Genomic DNA, 12,563 nt, shown 5'->3' on the forward strand with positions numbered 1-12,563 from the left:
AAGGAAAGCTTTGCTAAAACGAAGAAAAGCGCCTGCGGCAGCTCCCTGTGCGTTTTAAGGCCCTTCGATTTGCCGCGACGATTCATATGCTGCAGACCCCGCTCTGGGTGATAAGGGGAGTAACTATGCATTTGACCTTTCCTGCAAGTAAGGACATGTGAACGCGAACACATCGAAGCGACTGAGCAGCCGCATATGTTGAAGCCGGTCTTTTTATCTGCCTTTTTGTACGCGCGAGTCGTGCACGCAGCGAAGCATCGTTTTTCAAGTGAGATGCTGCGAGCGTCACCTTATCTGGTGTCTGTGGCCGCACCACGTGTCCTCTCGTCGCCTTCCCCGCCTCTGCCCCTCCGCCGGCGACCGCTGAAAGTATGGTTTCGGTATCGTCCGCTTTTGGCGGCAGCGGCGGTAGACACGACGCCTGAGCTCTTCTTACTGCCTTTGCAGCTGTCGAGCATTACTTTCCTGCTTGCTGGAGAAGCATCACTCTGCATTGTCCTACCTGCCGTAACCGTCTGCAGGGCCGTGTATATAGCTACCCTTTCACTACGACTGAAAAGCCGATCTGTGCTGCCCAATCGTCCCCTGCGTCACGCGACGCAAGCGACATAGCGGCCAGCTCTACGCTGAATGTGGCGTTGATTGGAGTTTGGTGGCAGCGGCGGGAGACACGTCGTCGGGAGTCTTCTTGCTGCATTTGCAGGTTGGTTACCTTTTCTTATGATCTATGTATCACTACCGCTGCTGGTATAGGTCTCGGATTGGGTGACTGGAATAGGTTAAAGCATTGCTATGCCACGGTGTTGTGTATGCAGACTGGAGCTCCCTGAAAATGGGATTTTCATAATATGTACATAGTTTAAGTCTAGCTTTCATTTCGGTGAATGTTCGGGAGTTGCTGAGGAGCTGCTTGGCTCTAGACGTGAGGGCGCGAGAAAAAATTGGAAATACGACACTTGTGAAGGAGGCAATAACAAAAACGGAACTACTGTAGCAAGTTCGAGGTACGAAAAAGAGTTATATATGCGCATGTATGCAATTGAAACCGAGCTTGTTTCCCTTCTTAGCATACCCGGAAAAGTTCAGTCAATCGAAGAATCCGTTCAGGTGCTCTCAAATAAATTGGACCAGTTTCAAACGCGACTATTTGCCCAAGTAAAATCAACTAAAGAAATGGAAAAACGTGTTGGAATCCTTGAGAACACTAGCCTTCAAGAAGTGGGTCAGCTCAGACTAGACGTTGGTAATTTAGAATGGCGTAGCCATCGCCAAAACGTAGAAATACATGGCATTCAGGAAACAGAAAATGAAAATTTGATCGATAAGGTGAACCGTATTGCCGATACGATTCGCCAACCACACATAACGATGGAAGAAGTCATTGCTGTGCGCAGACTTGCAGTGAAGCCAGGAAAGACGCGTGGGATCATAATTCGCTTTAGATGACAAGTACAGCGTAATTCCTGGTTTTTAAACAAAAAAGAAATAAAGAAAGAAAGTGGCAATGTGTATGTACATCTGTGAGAATATGACTCGATTTTCCCGTGAAATTCTGCTTACAACTAAGGATTGGGCACGGAGCGCTGGATATGCATTTGTCTGGCATATGAATGGTAAGGTGTCGATGCAAAGGAAAAATGGCGAACTTGCAGTGGTTATCGGAGGCGAGCGGCGATTTCAAGGACTTGAAGTAGTCTTTGAAGCGCCTCCTTAATTTTATTAATTTGCTTGCGCTTTTTAAGCACAATAATTATTAAGCACGATTTTACCCGACGTTTGTACTTTTAGTTCATGTGTTAGTTGTTTAGGTGCCGACATGATGGGACTTAGACATAATGTCTGCTCTTATCATGATTGACTGTTTTAATGCGTATTATATGGTGATATAATTTATAAAAAATGGATATCCGTGTTTCACCTGAATGCACGAAGTATGAGAAATAAGTGGGAAAAGTGCAAGAGGGGCTTGAGAACATCAGATGCAAATTTGACATTCTATGTTTCTCAGAAACGTGGTTTACAGAACGGTATAGTCCGCCACAATTTGATGGGAACACGTATAAACGACTAATAAGAAGCCTTAGTTGCGGCGGCGGTCTGGCCATGTATATCAAAAGGTGCATCCAGTGTGAGGTATTACGTGAATTTACCGTCATGAATGAAAATGCGCAATTGACGTCTCGTCATTCGTACAAAATGGGGGCACTTCTGTGTTATCTACAGGCTGACCTGCAGCAGCGAGATACATTTTCCTAATTTTGCAGATCTCTTAATTTATTTAAGTAATCTTGGTGCTAAGTTTTTAATTACTGGTGATGTGAATGTGCTTGGAAACGACGTAAGCACGAGGGAATTCTAAAATATAGTCAAATCATACGCATGTGAAAACCTTGTCTACTTATTGACGCGGATCACGGCAGATATTGCAACGTTACTTGATGTTTGTATCACAGATATGTTCTGCCAGGACGCTACTGCTGGTCTGCGTACGCTCGATATCAGTGATCAGCTGCCAGTCTTCTCTTTCCTGCCGACGGTAAAAGCTCAGGACAGCAAACTACCTGCTTCCTCTTATCGGAGCGTCAATTCGCAGTCACTAGAAGCGTTCCGCTCACTTACTGAAAAAGTAAACTGGGAATTGGTGATGGCAACTACAGACCCAAATAAAGCATATAATAATTTTTGTGAGAGCTTTAGACATTGCTACAACCTGGCATTTCCTCTCAAATACAGTAGGAATCGTAAAAACAAAACCGTGGGTTACTGCTATGCTTTTGAGCAGAATCAAGACGAAAAACAAATTGTACCACGCCTTCGTTGAAAGGAGAGATCTGACTAAATTTGCTGAGTTTAAAGACCATCGAAATAAGCTTAACACCGATTTAAAGCGTGCAAAACTACAGTATTATGAAAATTTATTTCCTCGGTCTTCAGATAATTTTAGGAAGGTCAGGCAGGCTGTAAATGATATAACTAATAGAAAAAAACAATCAACACCATAAATGTAACGACAGCTCAGGGTACCCTTAGTGGCGAAGAAGCTGCTACAGTACTAAATGCTCAATTTATACGTAATGGAGAATACATACTACCTGTTAATCTATCAAACACTGCGAACACGGAAAGAAGGACACTTTTCAATTCACTTGTTTTATTGCCTACAACAATGCATGAAGTGGTCGAAATGATCGGAAATCTTAAAAAATGATACTGCTTCTGGTATTGGTGATATCCTCTCAGTTCAAGTCAAGCATGTAGCCTACATAATTTGTATTCCTATAGGTCAAATTACTCACTCAATGTTTCAATGTGGTATATTTCCTAATGCGCTTAAAATAGTTAGAGTAAGCCAAATTCATCAAATGGGAACAGATCACAGTGCCAGTAATTTTGACCAATCTCAGTACTTCCTTTGTTGTAGAAAATTTTTGAATCAGTCATAAATATCCGCATTGCAGGCTTCCTGGCTGAATACAATATCATGTGTGGTGTGCAGTATGGTTTTCGGAAAGGAAGATCTTGTGAGCAGCCACTACGGAATGCTAAATATTCAATCATGGAAAACATTGAACAAAAGCTATACACTATTAGGATATTCACAAATTTAAGGAAAGCTTTTGATTCGGTGAATCATGATGGGCTATTAGATAAGCTACATCATTACGAACTACGCAGTATTGCACTAAATTTATTAAAAAGTTACCTTACAAATGGATACCAACATGTTTCACTCAATGAGGTAAAGTCACCGAAATTCAAAATTCAAAATGGTGCACCCCAAGGGTCCATATTAGGTCCACTAATGTTTAACCTTTATATTAATGATCTTTCTTTGATTCCATTTTCACAGAGGTAAATGATGTACACCGATGATACTAATGTGTTTTTGCGGTCAGATCGATGACAAAGTTGCAAAGTTCAATTAATACATATTTAGATTGGCTGTCGAATCGGTTGCACATCAATAGGCTACAGTAAAATGTTAAGAAAACGAAGTACATATTTGAGCCAATTAACAAACTGCGTCATTATAAAATTACAGTTGAATTCCGCGGGGCTGAACTGCAACAGGTACAAGTTTACAAGTTTCTTGGTGTGTGGTTCAGAGATGACCTATCCTGGAATACCCATGTTATTTACCTTACAGATGAGCTTAGCAAAATTAGTTTGTTCCTTTAAAATAAGTGACATTATACCTGCTTGCTTAAAAGGTGTCCTATTTAATTTGTTATTTTACTCTAGGCTTTCCTATTGTATATTAGTACGTGGAACTTCATATAGGCGGAATTAGAAGAAACTTATTATATTACAAGAGAGAGTGCTGAGATTTTCCGGAAATTAACGAGGAATGCCGCACCACTTGAGCATAGGGCCTTTGTTTATCAAATATGAACTACTAAAGGCCTCCCCAATTTGTTATTATAAGTTATTACAATATATAGAAGCTAATGAACTTTTTGATGTCTACGAGTCACAATCGCAAAATCAGTATCCACTACGTAGGAAAGCTACGCGAGTTACGGGGACGGGAACCAATTATAACAAACATGTAACTTATCAAATCTCTGCACTGTTGAATCGTCTAGGAACTACAGAATGCATTATGCTTACTAAGAAATCTTTCAAGTTCTTATTAATTGAAAATAAGATCGTATATTACTGACTGTTTTATTTCCCATTATATATTCAAATTGTGCTGCAATTTCTAGATTGTTTATTGCAGTTCCTTGATAATTATGATATTTTATATAAGTCGTTCACGCTGTTTAAGGTCCTGAACACTGTATAATGTTACGTAGTATTAATTTCGTTCTGAATATTATATTGACAATTTGCAACTTATTTTGATATGTTTGTATTGAGTGCATGTAATGCAGTAGCTGTGTAACACTCGTCCAAAAGCAACGAATAATTTCAATTCTAGCAGTTATTTATGATTGTAATATGCTAGTTGACAATGCTATTTTTTTCTGCTATAATACTTGAAACGACGATGTTGTATTTACTCTTGTGCTACGTGCAAGCTATTTGCTGTTGCCAAAATTTTAACGGAGTAGGAGCCTCTGTCAGGCCTCGATGCCTTTTGCTCTTGTCACCGTTTCTGTAAAAATACAGAAGAAATAAAATTTTCTTGCTTTCTTTCTAAAACAGCCCCTCTTTCTCATTCCAAGCTGTGAAGCCGTAGCTCAGTGAGCCAGTGGCAGCACCGTGCTCGTTTCGGGCGAACGTTTCCAGCGCACAGAACGTTTTCTCTCGGCCGGGGAAAGGAAAGATCCACAAGATGCCTGTCAGTATGCACCAGGCCGTGCTGCTTTGCGCAGCCTTGACAGGTGAGAGGCGTCTCTTGTGGGGCGCAACCAGCGTAGCTATATCTTTGCAATACTTCCCGCCAGCAGCAAGGAAACTGCTTGCGTGCCAAATGCGTATCGTGTAAACAATTGAGTGTCAACAAGGAGGTTCTAAAACGGCAGCTCAAATCTAGCATGCACGAATTGAACTCCGAGGCTAGTTCAGTAATTGCTCCCTGAAACCAGCAACAAAAAAAAACTTCAGTAGGAAGTACAGCTGCTATCGGGAAGAGGGGTTTGTGACATAATCCAGGTTATTCCGCCCACTCGGCGAGTATCAAAAATGGCCCTAACAAAGCGATTGCTCGCTGGAAAGCTCTCGCGTTCGAGGCGGCAGAATTCTAAAGACCTGTTAAAAATATTCGAAAGCATAGCCTATCATATTCTCCCATCTTATTCGACGCGAATAAAAACTACTTCATTCGAGTTTGAAAGTTAGTATAATCGCACACAGGCAGAAATCATTCTTTCGTCCAATCGAATTTACGTATTTTAGTACGCCATCCCTAACACCATTTGCGGGACACCTTAAGCACTGGAAAATGAAATCTAACTGAAACACATTTGAAAGGAAATTGAAAGGGAACTTACTGAATGCCGACACATTGCTGTTAACAGTTATCCAAATTGAAACGATGCTTACATTGGTTACAACCAGATAATAACCGTCTAAAGGACAGGTTTAGCGGGCTAGCTTAAGAAATCACAGATCCCCGCTGTTACGAAGGTCGCGCGCGTGTACCACTAGGGTTAAATTATGTCGTTCAGTAAAAATGGTTCAGTCGCATGCCAGCCACATGTCAAAAACTAGCAGAGATCCACGCAAACTGACTATACTTAAATTTATATACATACAGGGTGTCCCGACTACCATGCAGCAACATTTAAAGATATGCCAGCGCAGTGGACAGAACCAAAGTGATGTTCGTTGCCGTCGCTTGGAGATACTCAGGTGAATTTTTTTTTGCATTCTGCCTAATTACATAATTCGTCTTAATTAATTAATCAATTTCCCAAACATCCCGATTACAGGAAAAGTGTCAATGAGAAAATTGTAGAGCAACACTAAAAACTCCCGACACAGCTTTCAGTTGCCAAATACGTGCTGCGTTCAGGCGTGATGAAAGAACCGCGCGAATACGCGCAAAGTGCCTGGAACGCCCAGCTGCACGCCAATTTTGCATGTATTCGCGGGCTTCTTTCACGCTCGGAGAAACGCTTCTATGTAGCACGCATTAAGCAACAGAAAGTTGTATCCAGAGTTTTTCATGTTGCTCTACAATTTTCTCATTGACACTTTTCATCTAATTATATTATTGGAGAAGTTGATTAAATATTTAATACTAATTATGCAATAAAGTAGAATGCAAAAATCCCCCTGAGTATCTCAAAGCGACGGCAAACAACGTTACCTTGGTTCTGTCCAGCTACGTGGCATTTGCATACTTTTAAATCTTGGTTCATGATAGTTGGGACACTCTGTATGTATGGTAAGCGTTAGGCATTTAAGCGATCAATGAAACTTAAAAACTGCGCATTGCTAAAAGAGAAATAGGTATTCGTTGCCAAGGCAAGCCTTTCACTTGCTTGTGGTAAGAAAAGGGCTGGGAATGTCATGTCAGTCTCGCTGGAACGAGCAATTCCGCAAAGTACGTCAGGCACTTTAATATCTCCTTGACTAATTTTGTACAGAAAAATAAAGTCTCGACACTGCTTCCTGTAGCTGAACCTACAAAGTTTCCAATCATTGACACATTAGTAGTTTTCAAAGTACGCCTTACGATGAAAAGCGCCTATCATACGCAATTCAAACAAGATGTTTCTGTAATATCTCTATTTGCTCATCACATCCCAATTCCAAATTGTTCCAAGTAATAGATGTGAATCGCAGAAGAGGTTTGTGCAGCGAACAAAAAAGTAGGAGTAACGGATAAGGTGTCCGAAAAAGCTGTGTTAGACGAAATATAATACCGAGGAGTTCAAAACAAGCGCAAGAAAAAGACGTGACATTCCTCTTGAAGGAAAGCTGGCAATCAACTATAGCACGCCCACATCCTGACCCACATCAACTCTGGAAATTTCCGTATTTTCAAATGAATAAATGAAGTGCATTGACGTGTTCTGACACCCCAAAGTAATAACTTTCTTCTTTTGTTTGTCTAAGGACACATGGTTTCAGAGCACCAATTGGGAATACTCAAAATGTAATTTTTAAATGTTTCGCAGTATACTAAAGGCGGCATATACATAAACAACTTCAGAAGATGAGCAAACAGTCAAATGTTCTCAAATTTGGCTGAACTTATAAATTCAGTTATATATACCAGGAACAACAATGGGCCAAAAATTGAACTCTGGGGTAAACTTCAAGACGAAAACTGGGGTGCAGGTCAAAGACCTGTCATAAAGCACATAATTTTTTTCTCGATGAGAAGTAGCTAGAAGGCCATTTAGAAGCAATCCGGCAAACGCCATAGCTTTCCATCTTTAGCTCCAACAGAGGGTGGTTCCCTTTATCGAAGGCCTTCGAGAGATTGAAGTATAGATTGTGTCAGCTTGACGAGCGAGAAGAAACCACAGGTGGACTGTAGTTAAAGTAAGAACACAGATTCGTCTCAACAGACATTCCTCTCATAAATATATCTGGTTGCGCCAACATAAGTTTAGACATGCGGCAAGGGGGACACTGGGTGACATAGGTACAAAGATTTTCGTGAAAATGCCGAGCAAGGCAATTGGTCGATAATTCGATGCAAGACAGGTATCTCTTCCCTTATAGATGGGTACGACTATAGAGCTTCCTTCCACGCCGCTGGAAAGACTCCATTGTACAAGCAGGAATTGAAAATAAATGTCAACGCTGCGGCAGAGAAGCGGTCACATCATTTATTAATAAAAGACTGGATCCTGTCGGTGCCGAAATAGCATTTTAGAAGTTTAGGTAGTTAGTTGCGCGTGTCCGTATGATACCCATTAGTCGAAAAATCATTGGCCGCCCAGTTTCGGCAATGTATTCTGTGGCAAAACAGGCATTCCAGTTAACAATTTACGCTAGAACTAGTGCAGGTCAAACTGGATTTCTTTCCTACGCGTAATCGACTGGAGTGTTTTTAATTTTTATGTCGCTTAGAAGGTGTCTGTAGGTCTTACCCCAGTGACGAGTCCAGGCTATGTTAACGGTACAGCGCGGGCTTAATTCTGCGTGTACTAACAAGTCTCAAAAGTTTTGAAGGCACTAAGTGACCATAATACCAACGAGAATGTTTTTGATAGTATCGGATACTATTTATGTAGAATATTTTTTTTATTTTGGTCGCGTTCAAGTATTTTGTTACTAAGCCCAATGGCAGCTTGACGTGTGTTTCATGCTCTTTTCTAGCTAACATTTATATCATATTGGATGTACATGTATACTCCTATAGCAGGTTTAGAGCGTTTAGTTGCTTACTTTCAGTTAGTGTTGCCTTCAGGATATTTTAATGGGAAACTTAATCGTTACCATCGCTACGAATCCTTCTAATGCATTTTGCTTGCCCAACAAAATTTTAATTAAATTCGTAAGTTTTACGGGACAAAGCCACGATATGACTATGGTACATGCCGTATTTATTTTGACCACCTGGGGTTCTTTAACTTGCACCCAAAGCATGGGACGGTTTTGCATTTCTCCCCCACCGAAATACGGCTGCCGCGGCAGGGATTTCATCCCGTGTCTTCGGGCTTTGTAGCGCAACGCCTCAGCCACTGCTCCACCACGGCGGGCTGAAGAAGAAATACAACAGTTTGATGAAGACGTTGAATTAGCTTTCAGGAACGTGCAAACTCAGTGTGCAAAAGTGGGGAAAAAGCAGGCTGGAGAACAAGCAATTAGATACCACGGCATCGATTCTAGGAATACTAGAGGAGTGACGTTTGTAAAATACGCGAGAAGGAATAGACTCCGAATAATGAATACCCTCTTCAGGAAGCGGAGTACCAGGAAGTGGACATGTAAAAGCCATAATTGAGAAACAAGAAATGAAATTGACTTCATACTCTCTGCCGACCCCATCATAGTGCAGGATATAGAATTGTTAGGTAGAGTACAGGGCAGTCAGTGATCGTAGAGTAGTGAGGTATAGGATTGCTCCCAATTTGAAGAGAGAAAGAGCGAAATTAGTGAAGAAGAAACAGGCCAACCTAGAAGCAGTAAGGGTAAAAGCAGATGGAACTCGGGCTGGTGATTGCAAGCAAATTTTCAGCTTTAGAACAATAAGAAAGGGGGTTAACCGAGGTGCCCGATTTTTAATAATCATATCATCAGAAGCCAATAAACAAAGACACCAAGGAAAACATAGGGGAAATTACTTGTACTTACTAATTGAATTGAAGAAAATGATAAATTAATGGCAATGAAAATGGATGAAAAATCAACTTGCCGCAGGTGGGGTACGATCCCACGCCTTCGCATTACACGTGCGATGCTCTAGCCTTGGAACAGGAAGACGAAAATAACAATGAGGTAATGAATTAAACCTTCACTAGGCTGATTTCAGAAGCAGCAACTGAAGTGCGAGGTAAATCGCCAAGGCAACCAGTAGGTAAGCTCTCTCGAGTAACAAAGAGCCTAATAAAGGAACGACAAAGCATGAAATTGTCTAGCTCAAGAGATCAGATGGAATTCCCGGAGCTGTCGAAGCTCATGAACATGTAGAAAGTAAGCGATTTGCGAAATTATAATGGCGTTACGTACTGACCAACATATACGCTCCTGGCGAAAACGCCAGTCGCTCACGAGGCACCCACTGCAGTTCGCACTGCATTGCACAAGACAAAACCAGCAGAGTGGTAACAGCATAACGAAAGAAGACATAGTGTTCTGTGGAGGACCATAAGAGGCCTTCGTGGCTGACTTCTTGGCGAACAAGCACCGAGGATCCTGGAAGTGTAGTGCAGTGTTGCATGGATGTATCAAAGTACTGGCATAGATGTTAGAAGCAGCAAATTCTTGTTGAGGCAAAGCCTAGCATTGGAAACCTTTCATCCATGTTCGGGCTTTTTCGCTCGACATTTACTTGAGTTTAAGGCGCAAAAACACAAAGATACGGAGACGAAAGGTAAAACACAAACGCTCTATATGGAAGGTGAAGAGATCCATCGATGAGTATAAATGCGGAATAGGGAGTTGTAAGATCGAAACCATGTAAGAAAGCATGTGATGATAACCCAGCTGTCTTCGACTACATTACTAGGTGCTCAAGGAAACGTGTAGGTGTTTAAGAAACGGTTTAAAAACAAAGCCGAAGAAATGCATGGCTTGTTTCTAGAAGTGAAGGTTTATTTTTTTGTGTTTGTTTCGTGCGTGTTTATGCGTTCATGTATGTATGTGCGTGTATCTATGTGTGCGTGTATGTGTGTATATGTGCTTGTGTGTGCTCGTGTGTGTCCGTGCGTTCGTGTGTGAAAGCGCAGATAGCTCTTCAGCAAAGCGTATTTTGGATAATCCCCGGTAGAGCTCCTCGTTCATTAATTCAAAATGCTGCGCTTGCGCAAGATGTCAGTGTTTCCGCATGGACTATGCCATTAGTTATATCATTTCATCGGGCTTCCTTACATTTTTTTTTAATTTTCTATCTTTACTCGCATAGCAGTAACTAGGTTGGGCCAGAAAGCCTGGCAATACTATGTGAGTCGTAAGTCTATACACGAGAGAAGGGGAACTGAGGGGCTCGATTCCATTGATCATAATCACATAAAGCCAACAGACAACAAAACAAAGGAAAGCATCGGAGGAATTAAGTGTAGTTTAAATTAGAATGCAGAAAATAATAAAGAGGGAAATGAAAGTGGACGAAAAGATGTCTTGTCACCTCCGCAATAAGCGTGCGTTGCATTAAAAATTGTGCTACGGTGACGGCTATCGCTTCGTCCACTAACTTGGGGGTTTATGTTTCTTAAATCTAGCCCTGGGAGTGTTAGCCAGTGCCACTCACAGCCAAGGTGGGCTCATGTTGAACATTCCTTTTTTGTCATAATACTCAAGTTAGTGGGCGAATTGATAACCGTCGTCATAGCACAACTTGTAGTGCAACACATGCGTAATTCGGAGGTTGTGGGTTCGCTCTCACCGGCGACAAGTTATCTTTTCGTCCACTTTGATATCCCCTTTTCTTGATTATTTTCTACATTCGAATTTAAACACCACTTAACTTCTCCGATGCTTTCCTTGTCTTTGTTGTCTGTTGGCTTTATGTGGTCATGATTAACAAAATCTAGCCCATCAGTTCCCCTTCTTCTTTCGTTTATTCATTGCGAGAGTCTCGAATCTGGCAACCTGGATGTCATTAGGTAGCCTGCGACGGTTTCTTAGCCACGTGCACGCTCTCCTAAGGTCACGTGTTACGTGACGCCATCGGGCAAAGAAAGGATGTTCCAGATCCACCCACCTTGGATCTGAGTGGCGCTGGCTAACACTTCTAGGGTAGATCTAGTAAACGTAAATACACAAGTGAGTTGACTGTTTGATAGCCATCGCCGTAGCGCAACTGGTGGAGCAACGCATTCGTAATGCGTAATGGGTTCGGCTCCCACCGGCGACAAGTTACCTTTTCGTCCGCTTTCATTTCCCTCTTCATTATTTTCTACATTCCAATTTAAATCACAGGTAATTTCCCCATTGCTTTCCTTGGCTTCATTGTATGTTGGCTTTATAAGTCTTTACAGTAGTTGGTATAGAGCTTGGTGCTGTCTGGCATACAAACCATCGTCTGTGCACTTGGCGATTGATTCATCAATGTCGTCATTAATTGAATAATGTTTTATTCACATCGTATCCTTTCTGGGCGATTAATCACTTGAGGCGGTGCCAGGAAAATCGGGAAGGAGTCAGCACCAACGTCGCCACTCCGTTTGCTCAGAAGCAACTTCGAGCGAACAACAAATTGTGCTGCAATGTGTCGAATATACATGTCAGACAGCAACTGCGTGCGTCTCAGAGCAAAAGCCACCTATGACACGCTGCACTTGTATCTAGTTGTGAATGCGTATTGCACTTGGACTTGGGATTGCGCCTGAGTAAGTTTAATATTTTTGGCACTATATGTTTGCTAAAGGACGGCGTCGCTGATGGTATATTAAAAGCAAATGTCAATTCGAAGCGTACGGTTTCTTTCATTGATGTTTGGGTAAAAAATCAACAACTTTAATTTTTAGTTCATGTTCAACACAAACCTACAA

General features: G+C 41.6%; 1 protein-coding gene across 3 annotated transcripts in view; it reads left to right on the forward strand.

Moving 5' to 3' along the window:
* Positions 1-370: 370 nt before the first annotated feature.
* The window catches only part of LOC142576523 (receptor-type tyrosine-protein phosphatase F-like), an 86,717-nt gene continuing 74,524 nt past the window's right edge, over positions 371-12,563 (forward strand). The window contains exons 1-2 of one of the 3 annotated variants that reach the window (XM_075686693.1): positions 371-703; positions 5,152-5,330. In XM_075686693.1, coding sequence (XP_075542808.1) covers positions 5,282-5,330 — 49 coding nt within the window. In that variant the 5' untranslated portion in view covers positions 371-703; positions 5,152-5,281. The remainder of the gene's footprint in view (positions 704-5,151; positions 5,331-12,563) is intronic. The other 2 variants (XM_075686677.1, XM_075686686.1) reach the window with 2 other exon arrangements.

The sequence above is a fragment of the Dermacentor variabilis genome, chromosome 1 (genome assembly GCF_050947875.1).
Source record: "Dermacentor variabilis isolate Ectoservices chromosome 1, ASM5094787v1, whole genome shotgun sequence".
NCBI lineage: Eukaryota > Metazoa > Arthropoda > Arachnida > Ixodida > Ixodidae > Dermacentor > Dermacentor variabilis.